This window comes from Leopardus geoffroyi, chromosome E2 (assembly GCF_018350155.1).
Source record: "Leopardus geoffroyi isolate Oge1 chromosome E2, O.geoffroyi_Oge1_pat1.0, whole genome shotgun sequence".
Lineage (NCBI taxonomy): Eukaryota > Metazoa > Chordata > Mammalia > Carnivora > Felidae > Leopardus > Leopardus geoffroyi.
In genome coordinates this window covers 48,407,176-48,431,278 of record NC_059335.1, presented here as the reverse complement: position 1 = coordinate 48,431,278, position 24,103 = coordinate 48,407,176, and the positions used below count along the sequence as shown (strand labels likewise).

Genomic DNA, 24,103 nt, shown 5'->3' with positions numbered 1-24,103 from the left:
CTGTTGATGTTTCTGGGTTGCTGGCTCCTTTTGCACCCAGTTTTAGATATATGAAGTAAAAAGAAAACTCAGGGAACTCACCATTGTGATATTTGTTAGGTCCCAAGGATCCTAGGTAGTCTGATTTTTTTCTCTTCACCTTTTGGTCTCCTATGTTAGTTTTGTATACAATGTGCAGGGTTTTTAGTTGTACTTAGTTGGGCAGAATAAAGAAAAGTATGTTTATTTCATCTTATTAGAGAAGTCTTAAAATCTGCTTTTATTGGGGCGCCTGGGTGGCGCAGTCGGTTAAGCGTCCGACTTCAGCCAGGTCACGATCTCGCGGTCCGTGAGTTCGAGCCCCGCGTCAGGCTCTGGGCTGATGGCTCAGAGCCTGGAGCCTGTTTCCGATTCTGTGTCTCCCTCTCTCTCTGCTCCTCCCCCGTTCATGCTCTGTCTCTCTCTGTCCCAAAAATAAATAAACGTTGAAAAAAAAATTAAAAAAAAATCTGCTTTTATTTAAGTCTGTCCACATGGGTTTCTGTTTTTTTATTAACAAATGATTCTTGATTAAAATATACATGAAAAGCTGAAACTTAATTTTAAGGCAATAAGGAGCCAATGAGGGTTTTAAAACAAGAGAGGATATCCAAATTAAAAGTCAACACCTTGCCGTAAAATGAAAGTAATATTTCAATATAACTAGAATTCCTGCCACCGTGGGTTCATTCAAATCCCTCTAGCCTAGGGGGGTATTTGTTGCAAGAACTAGTCAGGAGAAAACTAGTTGGGAGGCAGGCTTACAGGGCTTCTGTGACAAGGAAAAGGGTGCTCACCTGGTTTGTGATGTTTATTTCTTTCTGAACAGTATCAGAGAGCTTGGTTGCTTTGGAAGGGCCAGTCTTGTAGAAGCTTTCCCGCGATCTTGCATGTCTAACATGGCTGGTTCTGATTAAAGAAGCAGGAGTATACCCTCAGGTTGGGGTGGTGACATTCAGTACCACTTGTCTGCTAATTGTAAGGTCCCTTGTCCTAAGAATGAAGGAGGCAGCCAAGGGAGCATCTGGGGGGGGGCGGGGCGTCAGCCTATTTATCATTAACCAACCTCACTGAATAATTATAAGAAAACTATATAGTAATTATACTTATTAACTATGATTCACAAGGACATGAACAGTACTGCAAGAAAATAATTTTTAAATGTTTACTTGACTTCACTGGGAAGCAGTGTGTGAAAATTATTTATGGAAAATCATTTGTGGAAAAATCTTTTACTTGATCTTACTTTAAAAAAAAGAAATGTCAAATAGACTTAAATTCTGTCCCTTTTCTTCATATTTATAGTCATGATGCTTTTGGGGTGCCTGGGTGGCGCAGTCGGTTAAGCGTCCGACTTCAGCCAGGTCACGATCTCGCAGTCCGGGAGTTCGAGCCCCGCGTCGGGCTCTGGGCTGATGGCTCAGAGCCTGGAGCCTGTTTCCGATTCTGTGTCTCCCTCTCTCTCTGCCCCTCCCCCGTTCATGCTCTGTCTCTCTCTGTCCCAAAAATAAATAAACGTTGAAAAAAAAATTTTTATAGTCATTATGCTTTTAAACTGAATTTATGCAATAGCTCAAATACAGGATTCTGGCTGCTGTTCACTTCATTTGAAGCTAGTTTACCCATTAATTAGCTTGTCCAATTGCCAGTTAACCCACAATGTCAAATGTATTTGAGGTACAATCTTAGACTTTTGAGAGCTTTATATAATTTGAGCATTCACTTGCATAATGGCCAAAACAACAAAAATTCATCCCCCTTTGAGTGTTTTGCATTAAATTTGTACACACTGAAATGAAAAACAATTAAAATTAAAAACACTGTATGTTAAGTAACTTGAATTTAAATAAAAAACAATTTAAAGAAAAATACAATTACATCATAATATCTGTCAAAGGTATTGAATTATTGTAAGATAAGTGATAAAAAAAATTAAGCTGAAATTAAATTTGGAAGAAAGAAAGTTTAAATAGCTTAACCCCAGATTTCTTAATACATGCAAGCTTAGCCAAAATGGAAAAACATATCTACAAAAATACAAAACAATTACAAACAGTGGATGTCTGATTTAAAACAATTACTTGTAAAGTCAATTTTAAATTAATTAATTAGGGGGTCAATTAATTAGTCGGGACAAAGTGCCTCGAAAATTGGTAAAACTATGCTTAATTTGCCAAAAAAAGATGATCATCAAATAAAAGACAAAAGCACTCAAAAAGGCAAATTGTTTTAGTGAATTGGTTAAGAGCTGCCTTTTGAAGAATACAGACTTTTGCCGTTGGAACAGCTATTAAGTTAGCTCTTGTTATACCGGGTCTTCATGTGGAGAAGGTAAAAACAGTCCCGGCAGACTGAATGCCGCAGCACGCGTCTCTAGTCTACGTTTCCAGGGTACCTTTTGCCATCCCCCACATGAAGCACAGCTATGATGTATTTTGATTTAGCTTGCGGTTATAATAGTCCCCTGACATCTTACAATAAAGAGGACACTGACTTACTGGGAGTCTTGTAGCACACACAAGAAGCACGAGGACAACAGACACAACCCCAAGGAGAAGGCGTACATCTGTTCAATTAAATTTACCTTAGATCTGACAGCAGTTAGAAAGCATATGAATCTGGAATCTGAGATGTGGGTTTAGAACTGAGATCTACTGGTGATTTCTTGCATAATCTTGGATGAGCCATTTCTAAATCTTAGTGACCTCAGCTCCACAAAAGGGGATTGGGTGAATTTAATGTTTTATTTATTTTCGAGGGAGACAGAGTGTGGGTGGGGGAGGGGCAGAAAGGGAGGGAGACACAGAATCTGAAGCAGGCTCCTGGTTCTGAGCTGTCAGCACAGAGACCTACAAACCATGCGATCATGACCTGAGCAGAAGTCAGATGCTTAACCGACTGAGCCACCCAGGCGCCCCGGGGATTGGGTGAATTTAGATGAAATATATGAAAGCTCTTTGTAAAATATAATGTACTAATTAACCAGGGAATGGCATGAGTTAAGTGAATACTCGTCTTACATTTTCTTTTGATGAATGGGGCTCTCCCCCATCAGCCTATAAAGGGCGTATCTGAAGTCAGTAACACCTTGATTTTCTATGGTGAAGGTGGTGCTTCTCCGAGTGCCACAGATCAAAGCTCCAAAGTTGATGATGGAGGAGGGGCTGATGTTGTATTTGGAGTACACTGCATTCACAGAAAACTTAATTGGGATGCTGGCAATGATTTCACCCCCTTCTGTGATGTTGGGCTCAATAATCTAGAAGGGAGGAAGGAGTGGGAAGATGTTAGCCATTATGCTCCAGAATTCCCACGACTACCTACTCCATTCTCTACTTTCATCATTGAAAGCCAATCTCATTCTTTTTTTTCATTCTCTGCTTATTATTGCAACAACAATGTTAGCAAAAACTAATATTACACTTACTACGTACCAGCCATGGACCAACAGGGACCGACTTTACCTACTCCTTCACTTCCCTGCTCTTGTTTTGCATTTGATGACTGAACTCAGCTCCTTTGGTGCTCCTCAAAGATCAGGGGCTACATTTCCTGTCTGGCACTCTAGATTCCTGATGACTTTGCACACCTCCCACCTGACCTACTCTTGCCTGCTAGCTAGGGACCAATCCCTAGAGCATGTATTAGATCACGTACTCTTCTTTCCAAAATGAGTCCCACAGTCATGCCACCGAGTGAATCCTCCCTTTGAGCTGTTGTACCTGACAGCGCAGAATTGGCTGGTGCTCAATCTTCACTTCCTTTTTTGCACGAAATGACACCTGGACATTTGTGGGCTTTTCCATTGTGGTCAGTGAGCCCTTTTTGGGTAGGACTGAGATCATGGAATTTACATTGGTTGCCAAAATCCCTAAGGAGTCCACAGAAAAGCTGAAAGATAAGAATAAAAGGTCAGTTTAAGTCATTATGGGGAACCCATGATACTAGAGAGGAGATAGACTGTTGAGTGCCTGCCATGTCCCTGGCCCTGCTTAAGCATGGTGTCTGGAAGTGCCCACTGTGCTCTGTATGTTCTGACCACCCCTCCACAGCCAGGATAGATGAGGCCAGAGATTGGTGCATGAGGCAAAGACAGCCATCTGTAGCCTGAGGTCAAGAGGTGCCTTTGCAGAATATCTTTGCCCAACAGAGACGCTTGATGCTAGATAAGGATCAACTAAATTAATTCATCTCTCTGTCTCTCTGTCACTATTCCTCCCCTCTCTGTGACTGTATGCAACACATACAGAGGGAACAGTGATGCAGAAGCCAGGGGATCTAAGGAAGGAGAGAAAGCAGGGGTAGAAGCCATTTAACAGGGACGCTTGGAAAGGGAGGCGATGGCCCAATGGGGGTGAGGTGCGAAGCCACAGAGAGCAGCTGACTCATGAGAATGGCAGAGGGACTGGAGCAGAAGCAAGGAACTTAAGCTGAGGCAGGACACCTGGAGTTGTCATGGGGACCTCAACATCACCCCCATGCTCCAGGAGGCCTGGTGGCTCTACTGCTGCACACCTGGTACCTGAGTTTCCTCCCTTCTCCGCACAGCCTTCCAGTGAATTTTGATCACCTGTTCCATCCTGAAGGTGACTGTTCCATGTAACCTCAAAGAGCAGAGCTAACGCCCCAATGATAACCTACAACAAAACTCACCAACAGGCAAGACTCCATTAAGCGCTAATTCCAAGGGGACAGTGGCTTTCTTTTAGCTTTTATCTATATTTACATTTCAATTTATGAGTCTAGTAATGGTAGCCCTGAGGCAGGACCTCTCTCACATCACTGTTCTGTCAGCTGAAATGAAACTATCATGAATACACTGAATTCCTTCTAAGTCAGTGAGGGGGAAGTCCCTTTATCAACTGCAGTTTTTCTAGGGGGCAGGATAATTGTCCAGAGAATAGATTGTAGACTGGCCACAGGTGCTGGCACTGCCCCTAAGGTTTGTGTGACCCTGCCTGAGTGACCTTCTCCCTTCCCCAACCCAGTACCACCCTTTTCTCTCTGAGAAATCTCAGATTTAGTGTTTCTTTTTTATATATATATATATATATTTATTTTTGAGAGAGAGACAGAGTGCAAGCAGGCAGGGGCAGAGAAAGAGACACATGCAGAATCTGAAGCAGGCTCCAGGCTCTGAGCTGTCAGCACAGAGCCCGATGGGGGGCTCAAAACCATGAACCCATAAGATCATAACCTGAGTTGCAGTCTGATGCTTAACCGGTGAAGCCACCAAGGTGCCCCTTGTGTTTCATTTTTAAAATTATTTATTTATTTATTTTAAAAAATTTAAATCCAAGTTAGTGTCATAATGATTTCAGAAACAGAATTTAGTGATTCATTACCTACGTATAACACCCAGTGCTCATCCCAAGTGTCCTCCTTAATGCCCCTTGCTCATTTAGCCCATCCCCCCACCCAACCCTGCTCTAGCCACCCTCAGTTCTTTGTATTTAAGAATCTCTTATGGCTTTTCTCCCTCTCTGTTTTAGTTAGTTTTGCTTCCTCAAGAAAGAGCACAAGCTGGAGCTCTATCCCACCAGGCCGCCATTTGGATTCCAGAACACAGTGGTTCTTAAAATTAAAAAAGAAAATAGGAAAAATCCCTTTCTTCACATGCAGTCTTAGGTGGAATGCTGCCTTATGAGACAGATAGGAGCCAGCTGAGGTCCCTATCCCCAGTCTCTCCCTCCACCCCCAGGACCTCCCCTCACCCTCACCCAACCTCTCCCTCTGAGTCTCCCTCCCACCCCTGGACCCCTGTGGCTCTGGGTGCATTCAGAGGACCCTGAAGGACCCCTGTAAAGCCACAGAGTTGAGAGCCTTTGCTCTCAGGAGCTGAAATCCCATTCGTTTGAAGCCCGAGTGAGGCTCAAAGCAGAGATGGTTTTTATGATTTCCCCAGTCAAGGTTTTTTTTGTATCTCCCAGACCGTGAGTGGATGGGGATGACCATGTGACTGATGGTTTTCAGGTTACCTGAACATGATCTCATATTTCCCACGGTTCTTCAGCTGCAGGGGCTGCTTCACCTCTTCCATGACCTTCACAATCCCGAAATCGAGGCCTCCTTCAGCTCCTGCAGAAGCCAGGGGCCAGGGTGGGGAGGATGAGTGGATGGCACTGGGGTGAGAAGCAGGGGAACTCCCTATTGAAGTTCACGTGGAAAATTCACGGTGACAAGTTCAGAGGATTTGTTTTCTGAAAACACTGTGGCTAAAAATACCTCGAGTTATTGTGTCTCAGCCAATAAACAATAGACACTGCTCTTGAGCCCAGTTCAAGTTGGGTGGCTCCCCCTGGTTTCCATCTTAGGACCACTGTCCTTCCTTTCATGCTTTCCACTAGCTAAAACTTCTGCTATTAATTGTTTTTTTGCATCAAGTGTATAATATACATATTTAGAATATTACATATAAATTTGTATTGTTTTACTTAGCATTGCATCATAAGCATGTCTCCACATAATTGAAAACCTCATAAATGTGATCTTGATGGTTATATGTATACCATGATAGGCTGTTCTATAACTTAAAATATTATTTCTATAATAATAATATTCCATTCTTAATAGACATTTAGGTTATTTCCAATCTTCCATTATTACAAATAATGCTGCAATAAATATCTTTGTACATAAGGCTAATGACATGTGGGTGCACATGTGGCTCTTGTGTTCTATGCATCCTGCTGAGAAGGAGACCAGTCAGAAAGGGAGAAATAATGGAGAACTGCATGCTAAAAGGGAGGGATCTAACCTGGGTGTTAGGGCAGTAGAATGGGCAGAATGATGCCCTGTGCCCCCGGAAGGTGTCCATGTCCTAATCCCCAGAATCTGTGAATATGCTAACTTACATGTCAAAGGAAAATTATGGATGGAATTAAGGTTGCTAATCATCTGACTTTAAAAAATAGAAAGGTTGTCCTGGATTCTCTGGGTGGGCCCAATGTAATCACAAGGACCCTTAAAGGAGACAGAAGTGGGAGAACTAGAGAGATGGTGGCGTGAGAAGGACCTGGCCCAACGTTGCTGGCTCTGAAGATGGAGGAAAAGGACCATGACCCAAGGGATGCAGGCAGCTCCTAGAAGCTGGTAAAGGCAAGGAAATGGATTCTCCCTCAGAGCTTCCAGAAATGAGTGCAGCTCTGCCAACACCTTGATGTTAGCCCAGGTAGATCCGCTTTGGACTTCAGAACCACAGCACTGTAAGCTGATAAATTTGTGTCGTTTTAAGCCACAATGTTTCTGGTAATTTGTTACAGCAGTGATAGAAAACTGTTGAAATTTTTAACTTAGGTTAGGTTTGAATTTAGGTTAACACAGGTTGGAAGACAGGTGCTTACTCTAAGATGACTGTTCAGAAAAAACCTCTGCAAACTTTCTACTAATGGCCACCCCTCATCATCTCCCATTAGAGAAATTAAGATTCGTAGTAATGTTGCTAACATTACTCGGGGATTTGCATTACAATTGACTGAAATTCCACCCCCTCCCCAACATCCACTAGTCTTCCTCTACATAAGAAATATACTAAGCGATGATTCACGGGAAACTGCCCCCAAAACCAAGAGTACACTGTATACATTCTATGTTAGCCAACTTGACAATAAATTATGTTTAAAAAAATACTTAGTTTGAAAATAAAAAGAAACATACTGTACTATCAGAGAAAGACAAATACCATACGATTTCACTCATGTGGAATTTTAGAAACAAAACAGATGAATATATGGGAATGGGGTGGGAAGAGAAGAGAGGGAAACAACCCACAAGAGAATGTTAATGATAGAGAACAAACCAAGAGTTGATGGAGGGAAGTGAGTGGGGGATGGGCTAGATGGGTGATGGGTACTAAGGAGAGCACTTGTCGGGATGAGCAACGTGCATTGTATGTGTATGTAAGTGATAAATCACTGAATTCTACCCCTGAAACGAATATTGTACTGTATATTGGTTAACTAAAATTTAAATAAAACAAACAAACAAACAAACAAGAAATATACTGCACTGAAAGATGTGACTTCCAAACACCCATTCCTTGAAGGGGTCAACAGACCTTTGGGGAAGGTGATGTCCAAGGCAACATCATAAGACTCTGCGAAGACCATGATGTTTTCGATCTGAACAACACCAACAAGATTGTCTGCATCTAAAACCTGTTGGGGTAAGAGAAATTCTTGAGTAAAAGCAAGATCCACAGGATGCTTGGAGCTTGAACTATGTACAATGCAGTGGGAATGATGGAGAAGGAGGCATGGTGTAGAATATTTATAAGATGTATTTAGCTTTGGACTTCAGCGAGCATTTGGTATGATTAATATACTCCTAACATCCTCTGGGAAGTGCCAGTGTAGACAATAAATATAAGAATGGGAAAAAGGACCTGTATTTTTCATCTTGTCCACTTATGGGTTTTAAATATTTGCATGATTGCCATTACATTATTGAAGTTGGGGTTGTGAGTATACACTGCAGAAAAGTGCTCTTTGGAATATTTATTTATTTATTTATGAGAGAGAGAGAGAGAGAGAGAGAGAGAGAGAGAGCACGCGAACAGAGGAGAAGGGCAGAGGGACAGGGAGAGAGAGAATCTTAAGCAGGCTCCATGCCCAGCACAGAGCCTCAAGACTGGTGTTTAAAACATTGACCTGGGTGGTGCAGCCAGTTAAGCGTCTGACTCTTGATCTCAGCTCAGATCATTGTATCTCATGGTTCATGAGTTCGAGCCCCATATTGGGTTGTATACTGATGGTGCAGAGCCTGTTTGAGATTCTCTCTCCTTCTCTCTGCCCCTCCCCTGCCTGTGCTCTCTCTCTCTCTCTCTCTCTCTCTCTCAAAATAAAAAATAAACTTAAAAAATGCTGACTTTCATCGTCTGATATTCATACACTACAATTGTTGATTAAATGAATCTATCGGTATCTGTGTTCAGCTATCTTAAGGACTGTCATAGGTAGGTGATAATAGAGATTAGATCCAGTGAGCGGACCCCAAAGTAGCAACAGGATTAACTCATGTAAATTACAGTTGGAAATATGAACTCAAGCCAAGGAAGAATTAATAGTCAGACCTGTTCCAAGGAAAATCAGGCTGCTTTGAGTATTGGTAAGTTTTCTATTCCTACAAGTATTCAAAGAGAAGCTTGGATAATCCCTTGATTATCCTTGATTGTTGCGGAATTCATTCAAGCATCAAAAGTCAGTGGCATTCATTCATTCGTTAGTTCATTTTACAGATTCTACTGAGTACCTTCTCCGTATAGGCCTGTGCTAGACACTGGGGGCATGATGGGGTAGTGGAATGAATGGTGGCCATGTATTAACCCCTGGAACCCAGGAAGGTGACTTTATTTGGAAAAAGTCTTTGCAGGTGTAATTGAGTTAAAGATCCTTAGGTGAGATCTTCCTGGATTATCTGGGTGGGCCCTATACCTAATGACAAATGTCCTTATAAGAGACAGAAGAAGAGGAAATGCAGACAGAAAAGGCCATGTGAAGACGGAGGCAGAGTTAGAGAGATGCAGCCACAAGCCCAGGAACACCTGGAGCCACCAGAAGCTGGATGAAGCAAGGAAGGATTCTTCCCCCAGAGTCTTCAGAGGGAGTATGACCCTGCAGACTCCTTGATTTCAGATTTCTGGCTTCCAGAACTGTGAGAGAATAGATGTGTGTTGTTTTAAGCCACTTAGTCTGTGGGCATTTGTTTACGTCAGCCCTTGGAAATGAATACAGATGATGAGCAAGTCAGGCAAGATCTTGCCCTGATGGAGTTCACATAAGAAAGTAGAGAAAGAAACAGGATATCTGAAAGGGGGAGATGCTCTGAAGGATAGAAGACAGGCGAGTGATCGCACATAACAGGAGATTACCTTGATGCGGTGACTAGGGGAACCCAGTTGGAGCAGTGCTGTTTAGCGGACCTCACGGAGCCTGGGGGTGACATTCTTGGCAGGGTTGCTACAAGGCCAAAGGCCTGAGGCAGGAAAAAGCCAAGAGACCACATGATGGAGCCTATGAGTGAGAGCGAGGTTGGATACTGAGGCAGGCAGGGACTGAGAAGCAGGGGACCCTGAGCCCTATCCTCACTACAGCTGGAGCCAGCAGAGTGCTGCTGGGAGAGGGGCCTGACCTGACTGACCCAGATGGGGAATGGGCCTCTGCCAAAGTCCAGGCGAGAGATGGTATAGACAGCCTGGGCGAGGGTGGCAGCAGCAGTGAGGGCAGAGGAGCTGGCAGGTGGGAGGTATCCTGGGAGACAGAACTAACAAGACTTGGAGGAGGATGGGGCTGGACACAGGCTGTCATGGAAAGGAGGGAATCAAAGATGGTTCCTAGGTGTCTGTTGGGAGTACCTGGGCGAAAGGTGATGTTTATGGAGACAGGGATCTAAGCAGTGACTGGGTTTGGGAGTGTGAAATCAGGAATCTCATGCTTACAAAGGGATAGTAACACCATCAGTCAGTCACTCACTCTGCACTGAATGAGTGCTCTGTTCTTGGCACCAGGAAATCAGCCACGAGTGAGACTGCCTTTATGGAGCTTACAATTGTGTGCAGAACGAGACACCGTGGGTTGATGGTTGTCAAATGGGGATCAGTTGGGAGCATGTAAGAGGGAAACCTGGCTGTGGTTGTGTGTGGGTGTGTGTGTGTGTGTCTATCAGGGGACCCAATATGTACACATTTGATGACCAAGTCTGAAGATATGTGAAGCCTCACCTCCAACCGGATCACCCTCTTGATGTTGACAGGCTTGGAGGGCAGGAAGTGCACCTGAAGGCTGTACTCAGCCTTGGGGGGGATGGTCCCCTGCATGGTGGACACAGTGAAGTCATCGCCCAGGTGCTCCAGGCTGGTGACCCGCCAGGCCACGGGCAGGGGTGTGACGTTACGGAGAAGAACTACCTTGGATTCTTTTCTGCAGGGACCAAAAGAAATTTTGTCAGTTTCAAATGATTCTGATTTATTATGGCGGGTCAGAAAAAGCACTTCTGGTTATTTCAATCATTGCTTAGTTCACTAACCAGTATTTATCAGGTAATGGGACCTGGTGTTAACAATCAAGGAATGCAGGATACATATCACAACAATATTCTCTTCTAGTAGCCCCAGAAGTAAACATTCTATTTAGAATAATATGAAGCCAGTGAATGAATATGTTAAGTTCCAGTTTTGGTCTAGTATTCTCTCTTTATGCTCCAGTTTCTAGACCAAGGATTCCTAACCTTTTAGGGTAATGGACTGCTTAGAGAACCTGGAAAAAAGTGATACCTTCTTCTGAGAAAACTGCAAATATGCACACACTTTGGCAATTGATATTGGGAATGGGGGTGCTTCCTGAACCCCACTGAAATCAAGTTAATTTGTGAACTGAATAGGATTATTAACCATTTTGGCTTGCACAGGACTAGAAGTTTCCCAGGACGCAGACTTTCAGTGCTAAAACTAGAAAAGTCCTGAGAAAATCGGGATGAGTTGGTTGCCCTAGAACTAAATGTTCTTTAAATTCCATTGCAGTCCTCGTATCATCCAGAATTCTGACCTGTGCAGCAAGAGCCGATCAAAATGCAATTGCCTGGGTTCCAGCTCTAGTTCTGGGCGGACCCCTTGGCAGCTTAATTTGAAGACCGCTGGCTCTGGGTTCTCCTTGATGCAGCAGACAATGCAGTCGTCAAAGACACCAACTGCAGTAGGGTAGGCCCATATGTTCAGCATCTAAAGGAAGGGTCAAAACAAAATACATTTATGCCGAGAACACCAAGGTGTCAAATTTCCCAAGAAAGACTTGCCCTGGTGGGCTTGTTTCCAGGCGACTGTACCTGCTTCTCATTGGGTTTCAGAATCATGTTGATGGGCTCCAGGAAGTAGGTGTTTGCTTTGACATCATTCTGAAAGCAGAAGAACACCTCTGCAACCATTGGTGAATTGTTCAGGATTGTCAATGTTTCCATGTTGCCTGGGAACAAGGATGACTTGTACCTGTAAATGAACAAGAATTAGGGATGTGGCGGGGGTGGGGGGAGGGGGCGCCTGGGTGGCTAAGTTGGTTAAGTGTCCGACCCTTGATTTTGGCTCAGGTCACCATCTCACAGTTCATGAGTTCAAGCTCATGCACGATGAAAGCACAGATCCTGCTTATGATTCTGTCTCCCTCTCTCCCTGCCGCTCCCCTACTTGCTTTCTCTCTCTCTCTCTCTCTCTCAAAATAAATAAACATTAAAAAAAAAGAATTAGGGATGTGGGTGTGAGCACTGACTGAGAGTTCAGGTGGAAAAGGAGATTGTGGGGTGTACAAAGGGTAGTATGGTTCACTGAGGCAGTAGCGTGGCAGCTAAGAACACAAGCTGTGCACTTGTGGAGACTTGTGGCTATGACCTAACCCCTCTCCCTGCAAGCCTTGGCCTCCTCATCTCTAAGAGGGGAAGTTAATACTTGTTAGGATTTCTATGAGTATTAAAGGCAGTGGCAGCTATCACGGCAAAGAATTCTAACAGAACCAGGCAGCTCTAACCTTCCCAGGGCTTATCTTCCCAGGAGGCATGAACCTTTGAGTAACTTACTATTTCACATCTGTCTTAGAGATGACCTCCTTTACCTCCTTCTCCTAGACCTGTACAAGATGTTACTATTGTGACGTGCATTCATTTGGTGTGGTTCGTACAAGGCTGTTTCTGTTCCTTCGTGACTCTCCACAGAGTTGAGAACTGTTGGCATTAGAAGCTGCTCAATTAATGGCACTGAACAGAAAAGGAATCACAGAAGGTACAAGGAATGCCAATGAAGATGCTCATCATCAGAAGTCAGAGCACAGGTCAGGAAAACAGAGTCACCATACTCTTCACTGCTGCCCAGAAACAGTCTGAAAAGCTTTTTGGATAGACAGTGATGAAGGAAGGAGAGCAAATGGCAGAGACCAAGTCAGGGTCATAGAGACAGAATTTTCTCAGTGTCAACACCAAAGCGGGGGTGACCTTCATATCTAACTGGTCACTGCCACCATCCAGCACTGTGCTAAGTCTCATGTGTATTATCCAGTTCAATTTCACAAATCTGTGGGTGGGTGCTATTATTTTCCCATTTTGCAGATGAGAACATTGAGGCTCAGCAAGGTTTAAGAAAATAAATAAATAATAACCGATTGTACTGGGCCTTGTTTCTGGGCCACTGTAATCCTCTCCTTCTGGACCAGCGCTGTCTGGCCCCAAATTCTGGTTGGTTCCACCGCTGCCAGAACACATGCCTCTCTGAATGGCCATAATTTCCCTGACTTCTGACCTTGGCTGCTTTGTACATCATGTCCATCAACCTGACCCCCCTCCATCTCTCTCTGAAACCCTTCTATTGGGCCTTGAAGATCCACTCCATTGTCAGCCAACCCTCCTCATCTGGGCTTTCTGGTCCAGCCTCTTAGGAAATAAACCTCAGGTATTAAGGGACCGGAGAACAAAGAGGGCTCGTTAGTTGCACCAAGTCAGTGAGAACACATTCTCTACTTATCACAATCAAGGCTAGACTGAATTAAGACGTGGCTAGAACTGGGTCCAGTTTTGGTCTTAACCTCCCCGCCTACACAATGGGAAGTTTGTATGTGACTGAACAAACTGGTCTCACTAGAAATGTATGGCCATCACCCTCACCTGGGGCACCCAATTTTGCCTGACAACTTTAATCTGTTTCTCTAGTATTCTACCTCCCCAGCTTTCCAAAAAACTCTTTAATCTGTCCTACATTTTCTCAACAATTTTATCTTCCCTCCACTTCCCTCCCTGTTAGGGATGACCTTGAAAATGTGTCACGGAGAAAATAGACGGTTGCATGGGAAGCTTCTCACTGTTTCGACCAAATCTGCACCTGAAGCCATCTGCCTTCCTCTCTCCTAGTAGGAGGTGGTGGCCCCTCTTCCTGGCAAGAACAGCATCTCTGTATCCCATTGTGTAGTCTCAGGGAGCTGTACCACTGATGGCCCTTACTTCCTCTCAAAACTCTGACCTCTTCCTTCCTGTGTCCTCTTGGCATCCCAACATCATAAGAACAACAGTGTGTGAGCAGTGTTGCCTGGACTCCATGTCTCCCTCTCATCCTTGACTGCCTCTCTTTCTTCACAGTCAAGCTTTCCAAAGAACTATCTTCACACTCCATCTCCCTCCTTTTACCAGCCACTGACTCCTCAACTCACTTTGCTTGGGTTTCATCCTCAGAAATCCCTAAAAGGACCCTTGCTAAGGCCCCTATGGTCTCCACGTTGTTGAATCCCACGGATGGCCTCTGAGAACAAAAACCACAGAGCTTATTCCTTGCTTTCTGTGGCTACCAGCTATACTTCCTAAGCATCTCAAACAACATATCGCAAAGCGAACTCTTGATCCTACCCTTTCTCCAACAAAACTGGTCCTCCTCCAGGATTTTCCATCTGGGAAGATGGTGTCCGCATTCATCTGGGTGTTTAGTAGGAACTCGGGGCACAAGAACCCAGTTCTCCTGATTTGTGGCTCAGAGCTAACTGGGGCAGCCTTATAAAAACTACATCCACATGGCAATCCTGCTTTGCACTATTATTCATGAGTCCAACTTGGAGTCTGAAATCTGTTTTGAAATAATGGAACACTTACTTATCTCTTGATTTTCCACAAAGCAGTGGCCCAAAGTAAAACTTCTCCATGCTCATAATATACTTCTTAAAGATGACCTCATTTGTCTTCATGTCTGTCTTCCGCTCAGGAAATACCACTCTGAACACAGAGGAAGAAGAGAGGAAGAGAGGCTCTCTGAGTGGAAGTTCGATGCCTCCACTTGATGTTTACATGAACCCAATATTCCCTGTTCAGCAAAGGGTTCAGGTGTCTGAGACAGAATGATTCTTAATTTGAGGACCTGAGTTGAGCCTTTGTTCCTGTTCCCTCCCTCCCACCACCCCTGGGATGATAGAATGGTTTGAACTTGAGAAAAAAGATTCCCAGTGGAGTCTTCAATAATGAGGGGCTGATGATAGAGCTGAGCTAGATTTCCTGTTCTAGGGTGCCCGGCTACAAAAACAACCCCTATGGAAAACTAGTTCTGGACATTAGCTAGCTTCTGAGTTCCTTGTCCAGTGTGGCCTCCTGGCGAGAATTGCAAAAAACGTCTTCCTGGTGGACAAGCTTAAAAAGGCCTCTTCCCCTAGAGGGGTTGTGTCACTAGCTTGCTCAGCCAGGTGACTTTATGTTGTGCATAAGGGGCACAGTGGTGTTTGGTAGCTCAGAATAAAAGTCCGCTTGTGGACTTTCACACATTTAGTGATATTACAGGAGAAAAAGTCTGGTGGTACATACCGAATCTGCTTAAATTAGCTCAGTAGTTAAATAAGCCAACTAACTCACCAGAGGAGGACATTTTGCTGGCCTGACATCTACTGACATGCTCCAGAGCTCAGTTTCATGGCATATGACATTTCTGTGGCTTTGTAAGTGTCCAAGACACTGAAGCCCAGTACAGCTGGCAAACCCCAGGCCCACATTGGTAGGGAGAGCTACCTTGCTCAAAGTGCCACGTGGGAAAGTGCTTCTGTCAACTCTCTCTTTCAAAGTACAACGGACTTACTTTGGGTCTTGGCAGATGTACGGGTAACTGCACACGCCTCGGCAGTAAAGCTGGTACTGGCGGTGAGTCCCAAGGATCTCAAAGTTAAACGTCTGGTCAAAGTTCCCAAGGTCAGCAGAAGAGAAGTGTATTCGTAAGGTCACCTCACCGTTGGCTGGCACGATCCACCGGAAGTGGTTCAGCCTGTCAATGACCATGGGGCTTTTAAAGAGAGAAGGCTTCCTCTGGGGCAGGAGCAGGCAGGACAGCTCGCCTGCCAGGGTTGGGCACAATCACTCAGAGGGTCCCACAGGCAGGACGGCCCTTCTCCCCTCGGGCACTGTGTCAGCCACACCCTCTATTTGGGCTTCAAAACTACCCCCACCCCTGGGTGGTCCAGAGGCCCACCTGGTAAACTTCTCCTGAGACAACTGCCCAGAGAAGCTGTTCTGCTCCGTGTCTGACAGGGGGGCAATGGCTCCAGACGTTGCCCCAGAAAAGACCTTCCTGCTGAAGGCCATGCGACGTTTGTCCTTCTGAGTGTCTCGGACCTGATCTGCCTTTTCTTTCAGTTTCTGTCTGCTCCCCTTGGAGGAGATGGTCTGCTCCTCCTGCGCCTTGATTAAGAACAAGCACGAGGTCTTAAATACTCATCTGCATACACATGAACAGAGACAACTACAACATGCCTGCTGTCTGGGATGGCCGCGCTGCAGGTCCAGGATGCTGGTGGCTGCCTAGAGCAGGGGAGGACCCAGCCAACTATCCTAGCAGAGAAGAGGAGTAGGCTGGAGAGGAGTCCAGAGCTTCTCCTGGCATCCCATTCCCCGAGGAGGAGGCCAAAGCCTAGAGAAAGCTTGAAGCTGCAGGGGATATGCTCCCATATGCATTTTGTTGTGTTTTCTTAGTACCTTTTACTCTACGCCCCTCATCTCCTCCCAATCACATTGATTTTGGGACAGACCAGACCCGTGTTCTGATAGAATATTCCAAACTCTGAAATTTTCTGACTATTCTTAGAGGGTCATTTCACTTATTCCTTTATTCCCTGTATTTTTTGAAAGACAAAAATTACGCTTCAAAGCTTGATTTGATTCATAGAGGATGCGGTATATATCACACTCCATCATAATGAGGGACAAAATGCCATGTCGACCCATGATTACAGACGCAGTGTGTTCACGTGGCTGGAGTGCTGCCTGCCAGATGTGGCCATGGTAAAGTGGGCTTTTCCTTTTGCAGCTGGCTAGTCACCTGTGGGATGATGCTCTGGGCTCGTGGTGCGCATCTTGTTCTCCAACAAAGTACTGCTTTTTGTTTTGTATAAGTTGGTGCTCCTCAATTAATACTTTTCTGGGGATAACAGAATAGTGTTTTTCTTTCTTTTTTAAAAAAGTTTATTCTTGGGGCGCCTGGGTGGAGCAGTCGGTTAAGCGTCCGACTTCAGCCAGGTCACAATCTCGCGGTCCGTGAGTTCCAGCCCCGCGTCAGGCTCTGGGCTGATGGCTCAGAGCCTGGAGCCTGTTTCCGATTCTGTGTCTCCCTCTCTCTCTGCCCCTCCCCCGTTCATGCTCTGTCTCTCTCTGTCCCAAAAATAAATAAACGTTGAAAAAAAAATTTAAAAAAGTTTATTCTTGAGAGAGAGAAAGAGAGCATGTGTGCAAGAGCTGGGGAGGAGCCGAGGGGGGCAGGGAACGGAAGGTCAGAAGTAGGCTCTGCATTGACAGCAGAGAGCTCAATGCGGGCCTCAAACTCATGATCCGTGAGATCATGACCTGAGCCGAAGTTGGACGCTTAACCGACTGAGCCCCCTAGGCGCCCTGTGTTTTTCTAATTCTACTCTTCTTTTTATAGTTTTAGTTGCCATTCTTCCAGAATGAAGAACTTTCTTCTGCTAATTGGGGATGAACTAGAGTTCCTCCTAAAATGGTAAGTTAAAGAATGCTTAATCTTTTTCTGTTTGCGGCTCATTTTAAGGAAAGAGTTTGGTGTCATAGTCACCTCTGATGTTGGCAATTTTTTAATCTTTTTTATTTGGATTCTGTTCTAGAAAGCCCTGCCTATGCATGCTGCTGATCTCAGATGATGATTTCTTTTTTTTCTAAATGTTTATTTTTGAGAGAAAGAGAAAGAGAGAGAGAGAGAGAGAGAGAGGAGGGGGCAGAGAGACAGGGACAGAGGATCCAAAGCTGGCTCCTCACCGACAGCAGCAAGCCAGATATGGGGCTTGAACTCACGAACTGCGAGATTATGACCTGAAGTCAGATGCTCAACTGACTGAGCCATCCAGGTGTCCCTCAGATGACAGTTCCTTACTTGTAAATAGCAGTTTGGGGCAGTCTCTTCACCTAACTGAGCCTTAGGCAGAGCCTATAAGTGATTTTATTTATTTATTTAAATGTTGTTATTTACTTATTTATTTATTTTTTTGAGAGAGAGACAGAGCATGAGCTGGGAAAGGGCAGAGAGAGAGGGAGACACAGAATCTGAAGCAGGCTCCAGGCTCTGAGCTGTGAGCACCGAGCCTGATGTGGGGCTTAATCTCATGAACCGCGAGACCATGACCTGGGTGGAAGTCGGATGCTCAACTGACTGAGCCCCCCCTCCCGCCAGGCACCCCCAGGTGATTTTATTATTCTTGCTGGGGTGTATGTTTTGTAGGAGGTTGTGTGGAGAGATTCAAATTTGGGGCCACCACACTCCTCTGGGAATAAAAAGCCCATCTATAGTTCTTAATATATATAACTTCTGCATATGATTGGTCAAATCTATTTTTCCTTTGTGATTTATTCTATTAATTACATATCTATTTTCTTTTACTTTTATATGATTTCATTTGGATCGCTTATATTTTGAATTTTTTAAAGGCTCATTGATTTATTTTGAGAGACAGAGAGAGAGAGTAGGGGAGGGGCAGAGAGAGAGAAAGAGAGAGAGAGAATCCCAAGCAGGCTCCATGCTGTCAGCATGAAGCTTGATGCTAGGTTCAAACTCACAGTGAGATAATGACCTGAGCTGAAATCAAGGGTCAGATGCTCAACCGAATGAGCTGAGGTGCCCTCAGATTGCTTATATTTTTAACCCAGCTGGAATTAATTTTACTGCCTTGTGTCAATAAAGAGATAAAAAGTGAGTTTACCAAAATATCTAATCTTCCCTTGATAAATTCTTTGGTAATCTGTCCTTTTTCTAGTGCTGTGTCTTCCCTTAATTCGTGTCTGTTGATTCTTGTATTCTCATGCCCTGTGTGAACTACCTTAGCTTCCCAATACATTCTAATATCTTTTTTTCTAAAAGAGCTGGTCTTGCTTAATTGCTTCTCACACATAAGCTTCAGAGCAATTCAACAAGTTCCCTAGACCATCCCACGGGGGCTGGAAAGGGTGGAAGATGAGAATGAGCCATTTTGAGAGAGGCTCATGCGGGGTCCCCAGGCAGGATCCCTGATGAGTCAAAGGCAAACACATCAGTGAGCCTGACAGCCAACGCTGTACTCAATTTTTGACCATGTGGAAAGTGGCCTCTGTCTGCCCATCTGAATTCCTGCCAAGGTCAGGAGGGCAAGCACTGGCTTGCTCCTTACCTTTGCAGAGCTCACAGTGCTTGAAAGCTCTGGTTCTGCTTCCCCTTCTCTTTTCTCCTCCTGCAGGGAGAGCTCTTCAGGTGGTGGGATCACAAACACAAAATGCTTCAGGATTTCTGTTGTGGCCGGAGGCAGCCGCTTCAGGGGGTGGGAGATGATTGAGAATAAGGCCGGAGGTGGGATGGGTGGGCCAGAGGAACCCAGACCCAAGATGTCCAGGATCTAAAGGAAAAGCCCATGGTTAATTTCCTATGCACAGGGTAGGGTTCCCCCAGCTCCTCCCTGAGTGAGCACAGGGTGGTTCAGACCCTCCTGTCTTTTCCTCAACATTCTTGGGAGATGCCCCTGCTATGCGCATGTGTCAGGGGAGGGGTGTGAAAGACCTGACACAGCTCTGTAGGTTTTTCTAGATCCCCACACCTCTAGACCAGGCTGGGGCACTTGCTGTGGCTGCACGCTCCCTGTACCTCTCTCATCATGGCCCTTGTCACCCTTCCGTGTCTGTCTCTGCAGCTGGATAAACTGCATAAACTCCACTGGGACAAGAACCAGGACAATATAGCACAGGGCCTAGCACACAGTAGGCACTCAAAACTATGTTTTAGAGACTAGCTCTTAAGGCTCTGATGTCTATAGTACAGAGTTGTCCCATCTGTTTTCAGATCCTGTGTTAATTGTTCTTTCACCTTTAAATGTTCTTTCCTTCTAATGCTGAAAGATAGGGTCAGAGCAGGTCAAATATGGCAAAGAAAAAAAAAGCCAAGGTTCTGGGAATGGGGTAAAGGATGGGAAGGAAGAGAGAAGTCAAAAAGAAACCAAAGAGAACATTCATTCCTACAGCATTCTCCCCTTCTGCTCTCATATATACTGAAGGAGCATCTTCCAGAGCAGATGCCTTTAAAATTTAGCAGCAACTTCCTTCTCAGCATGGAGCACCTCAGAATAAGCATGCTATCTCTAGATTTGTCATCATCACAATGGTGTTACAGCCCACCAGAGCACCCGTTCTGTGGACCAAATGAGCTATTAGGCCAAGCAGGCAACAGTCTTCATGGAATCCTGGGTTTCTAACCTGCAGGGCAGGTGGCTAAAGACCTAATGCTTAGCTAGCGTTAACTCCCAGGGTTTGAATGTCTGCGAGGGAAAGGAATGAACAGTTTGTACCAATTGTTAAATTAATAGAGCCAGGGTTAAAGAACTTTATAACCAACAGTCTAACCTGTGGCTTGGAGTGTGGAGAGAAAACAAAAAGGCAAGCAGATCATCTTGGCTATAGTACTGGAGCACAAAGCAAGATGAGATGTTCTTTTTTTTTTTAAATTTTTTTTTTCAACGTTTATTTATTTTTGGGACAGAGAGAGACAGAGCATGAACGGGGGAGGGGCAGAGAGAGAGGGAGACACAGAATCGGAAACAGGCTCCAGGCTCTGAGCTGTCAGCACAGAGCCCGACGCGGGGCTCGAACTCACGGACCACGAGATCGTGACCTGGCTGAAGTTGGACGCTTAACCGACTGCGCCACCCAGGCGCCCCGAGAAGATGTTCTTTTTTAAAAAAACATAATTCTAGGGTAAAAACGGCCATGATGCCTTATCTAAGGCTGAGTGGAGGCGGAACTGTGAAACCAGTGGTGTTGTGTCCTCCAACGGTCTTCTACCCTTTGGCCCGCCTGGCCTGCTGCTGTGGGGCCAAACCACACCCTAATGTGTCCCCTTGCGGAATTACCCGTGTCCTCCCATTAGCCCTTACCTGCCATACATTCCTCCCAGGCTCTGTTCCCTCATTGTTAAGGTTGTGTCTAATTTCTTATAGACGAAACCAGAGATCATCAAACTGTGTCCCCCTGGTCAAGTCTGGCCTGCTCCCTGCTTTTGTAAATGAAGTTGTATTGGAACAAAATCATTGATTTATATGTTGGTGGTGGTTGTGACAGAGACTGTGTGACCCGCAGCCTAAACTATTTGCTTTCTGGTGCTTTACAGAAGTTCTTCCTCAGACAAAAGGCTATAGTAACCGTCTCCTTCAAACCATTACCCAAGAGGCTTCTGGATATGCAGTATTTTCTAGGGCCGAAAGGCTATCTGACAAATAGTATGATTTCTGTCACTATAAGAACTTGTGGGAACAAGATTTTAAAGTAGTTGAGCCTCTTGCTTCACCCTACAGCGTACCTACCTTGCCAGCCTGCAACACCAGTATTATCGATATTAAAAATCAACCCTTTAGACAGTTTTTTATGAGGTCAGATAGAGTAATTTAGATCTGTGGAGCTTTCTATGGATTTTCACCTAGAAATAGGTCCTTTTAGCCATTGTTGTCTTATATCCAAGGGATTAATCAGAGATTAATGGAATTAAGGGGATACAGAAAGAAACACCTTAACGGTAATTAGTACAATACCTGCTACCCCATTCATTACATCTGCATCCTGGAAAAGAGTCTGTACCTGATCCCCTTTGGGAAGCCTGTCATTGTCCAGGGCCTGCTTCCAGTTCAAGCCTTCCATGTCAGGTGTCTGGATGTTTATTAATGGCACGCCTAGATCCTTCTTCCCCTCATGGTCCTCCTCCCCATCAGCCTCTCCTCCATCGCTCCGCTCCTCCAGAGCCCGGAGCTTCTCCAGACGCTCCCTCTCAGCCTTCTCCCGCTCCTGACGCTCCTTCTCAGCTCTCTCCTTCTCTGCACGCTCCCTCTCCCGATCCTTGCGGCCTCGGCGCCCACCCGAAGGAACCTGGCGCTGGTCATCAGCCTCGTGGGGTATGTCCTCGGTGCCCATGTGTTGCAGCAGAATGCCTTGCTTCCGGTCCCAGTACATGAGGATGTTCTGAACATCCTTGAGAGTCAGCTCATAGGTCTTAAACTTGTGGGCCAGGTGCTTGTCAGCATCCTTCAGGAGGTCCCCCTCACTGTCCTCTGGCTCCTGGACAAGGGGAGACCCAACCATGTGAGGGTCTGCCAGTTGGTTCCTTCTCTTCTTTGCCAGTTCCTCCTTCTCGGTTAACTGCTCCCTGATGGATACTTTCCTTTCTACTGCATCCATCTTGACATCTAGTTTGGAAAAAGTAAGAATCTAGGAGGCAAAACACATAAAACATGCTTAAAACATTTCTTTACTGGAGAACAAAGGCATAAATGAGAGCAAGAGGATATTGTGTTTTGAAAGAAGGCCTCACAGAGCCCCAGGTGCCTCTTATAGACCCAGGGGCTATGTCTGTGTCTGTGTCATCTTGGGGGGTCCTTGTTAAAATATCCTCTCCATGGTCCTTCGTGGGGAACAAACAGGAGTTTAAGAATTTGGTTGTGCCCTGGCTTTTAAAAAATACCTATTTATTTAATTAACCTGGCCTAGAGAAACCAACTTCATTCTTTTTCTCCTGCCCTTTTAAACTTGCTTTGTGGGCTCTGATTTTCTTCCCCTCTGGATGGAATCCTTGGGGAGGCCCCAGAGGTTTTTGTTCATTCTTTGATGACATGAAGTCTAGCCGAATGTTCACTGCCTGCAGAGCAGCCCAGAACCCCCTTTCCCGCTGAAAGTGCGCCTCCTCCATAAAGCTGGGCTCTGAGGCAGGCTCGCTGGGTTGGCTTCCCCCTTGCCTCAGCGCCTCACCGTACCACTCCTCTGTCTCATCTCCAACGCAGCTAGGAGGTCAGTGCTGGGTAGAGCTGTCCCCTGGAGGGGTCACTCACCTAGTTGAGTATGGAGGGGAGGGGCTTGGCTACTACTGTGTCTTTCTCCACTGTCAGTAGAGTCACTGCCAAGACACCGAAAGTTCTGTCCGGACAACAGATTTCAGGCAGAGGACTTTGTGTGGAAGGAGCGGCCAGAGAGGGGCAGGGAGGGCTTGCCCTTGGAAGGTTGCAGGAGCCCAGCACAGAGCAGCCGGAGGCCAGGTACAGCGGAGAGTCCAGGCCTTCTTGCTTCTTGTGCTTGGTTCTGCTCCCAAGCCTGGGCCGTTTCTGCACTCTCAGACCCTGCTCCTTCCTGAGCTCTACCTGACTGTGGCTGCTGAAGCCTAATTCCTCTGCCCTTGTGTCTGCTCAGATGTGGTCACTGTGCCTTGCTCATCTACTGGGACCAGTCTGCATCTTGTCTGGGAGTCTGGCTTGTCTGGCTTTAGCTTCACCCTCAGAGCATCCAGTGCTGAAATAGTCACTGTGCCCACCAGCTGGCTAGCTACCCTCCCGGGCTGTGAGCACCACCCTTGGTGCTGTGTTGGCTGTTCTGCCTTCCTGGGTCATGGCCCCAGAGATGTGACTGCTAAGCTTGGCAGGCTGGTAAACTATCACTAGCTGTCTGCAAGGACAAGCTTATGTTGCAGTGCCTTCCTTGACCATTGCCAAGATAAGCTGTTGGTTGAACACCGGGGCTCTACTGACTTTGTGGCTTACCTGTGAATACCAGCCCATTCAGCACCATCCAGGGGACTTACGGGGAGGGCGGGGTACAGTGGAAAGTGCAATGACTGTGGTCAGACGTAACTGGGGGAGGTCCAATACCCACGACTTTGTCTCTTTCAACCCCAGGCAGGGTTCATGGCTCTGAACCTCACAGGGTGGGAGGGAGGCCAAAATGACAGAATTACATAAAGGGCAGCCAGGGATCCTGGCACACAATCAGCCTGTGACAAATGTTGGCCCCTTCCCTCCTACCTTCTGCTCCACTGCAAAATCCAAACAGTATCAGGTCAATTTTGTGGAAGGGAAAGTACTGGATTGATGGGCTGGTGACAATGTATGCTCTCTCTGTTCTGCTTCTTGCTAAGGAGCAAGAGAGGGTTGCTACCTGCCGGTTTGCTGTTTGAGATTTCTTTGTGGGAGGTTCCTCCTTTACTGGTCCTTGCTTTGGCCTTTTGACCTTCCGTTTTAGCTCATCTTCTTCCTTTTGCCGCTCAAGCTCCTGCTGTAACTTCTTTTCATGCATCTCCCTTGCCAGCCTCTCCAGCTCCCTT

General features: G+C 45.7%; 1 protein-coding gene across 16 annotated transcripts in view; it reads right to left on the bottom strand.

The window, feature by feature from the left end:
• HYDIN (HYDIN axonemal central pair apparatus protein) overlaps positions 1-24,103 on the bottom strand; it is a 430,150-nt gene that overhangs the window by 65,538 nt on the left and 340,509 nt on the right. For 14 of the 16 annotated variants that reach the window (XR_006702763.1, XM_045443449.1, XM_045443447.1 and 11 more), the window contains 14 exons: positions 23,938-24,100; positions 21,601-22,224; positions 19,155-19,376; positions 15,980-16,188; positions 15,593-15,775; positions 14,626-14,745; positions 11,836-11,995; positions 11,559-11,731; positions 10,736-10,934; positions 8,075-8,174; positions 5,997-6,096; positions 3,741-3,909; positions 3,039-3,277; positions 816-927 (listed from right to left, as the gene is read on the bottom strand). Coding sequence is in view for 13 of the 16 variants with exons in the window: in XM_045443449.1 (XP_045299405.1) it covers positions 816-927; positions 3,039-3,277; positions 3,741-3,909; positions 5,997-6,096; positions 8,075-8,174; positions 10,736-10,934; positions 11,559-11,731; positions 11,836-11,995; positions 14,626-14,745; positions 15,593-15,775; positions 15,980-16,188; positions 19,155-19,376; positions 21,601-22,224; positions 23,938-24,100 (2,773 nt within the window). In the remaining 3 variants the exon portion in view is untranslated. Of the gene's footprint in view, positions 1-815; positions 928-3,038; positions 3,278-3,740; positions 3,910-5,996; positions 6,097-8,074; positions 8,175-10,735; positions 10,935-11,558; positions 11,732-11,835; positions 11,996-14,625; positions 14,746-15,592; positions 15,776-15,979; positions 16,189-19,154; positions 19,377-21,600; positions 22,225-23,937; positions 24,101-24,103 lie in introns of those variants that run through there. The other 2 variants (XR_006702764.1, XR_006702765.1) reach the window with 2 other exon arrangements.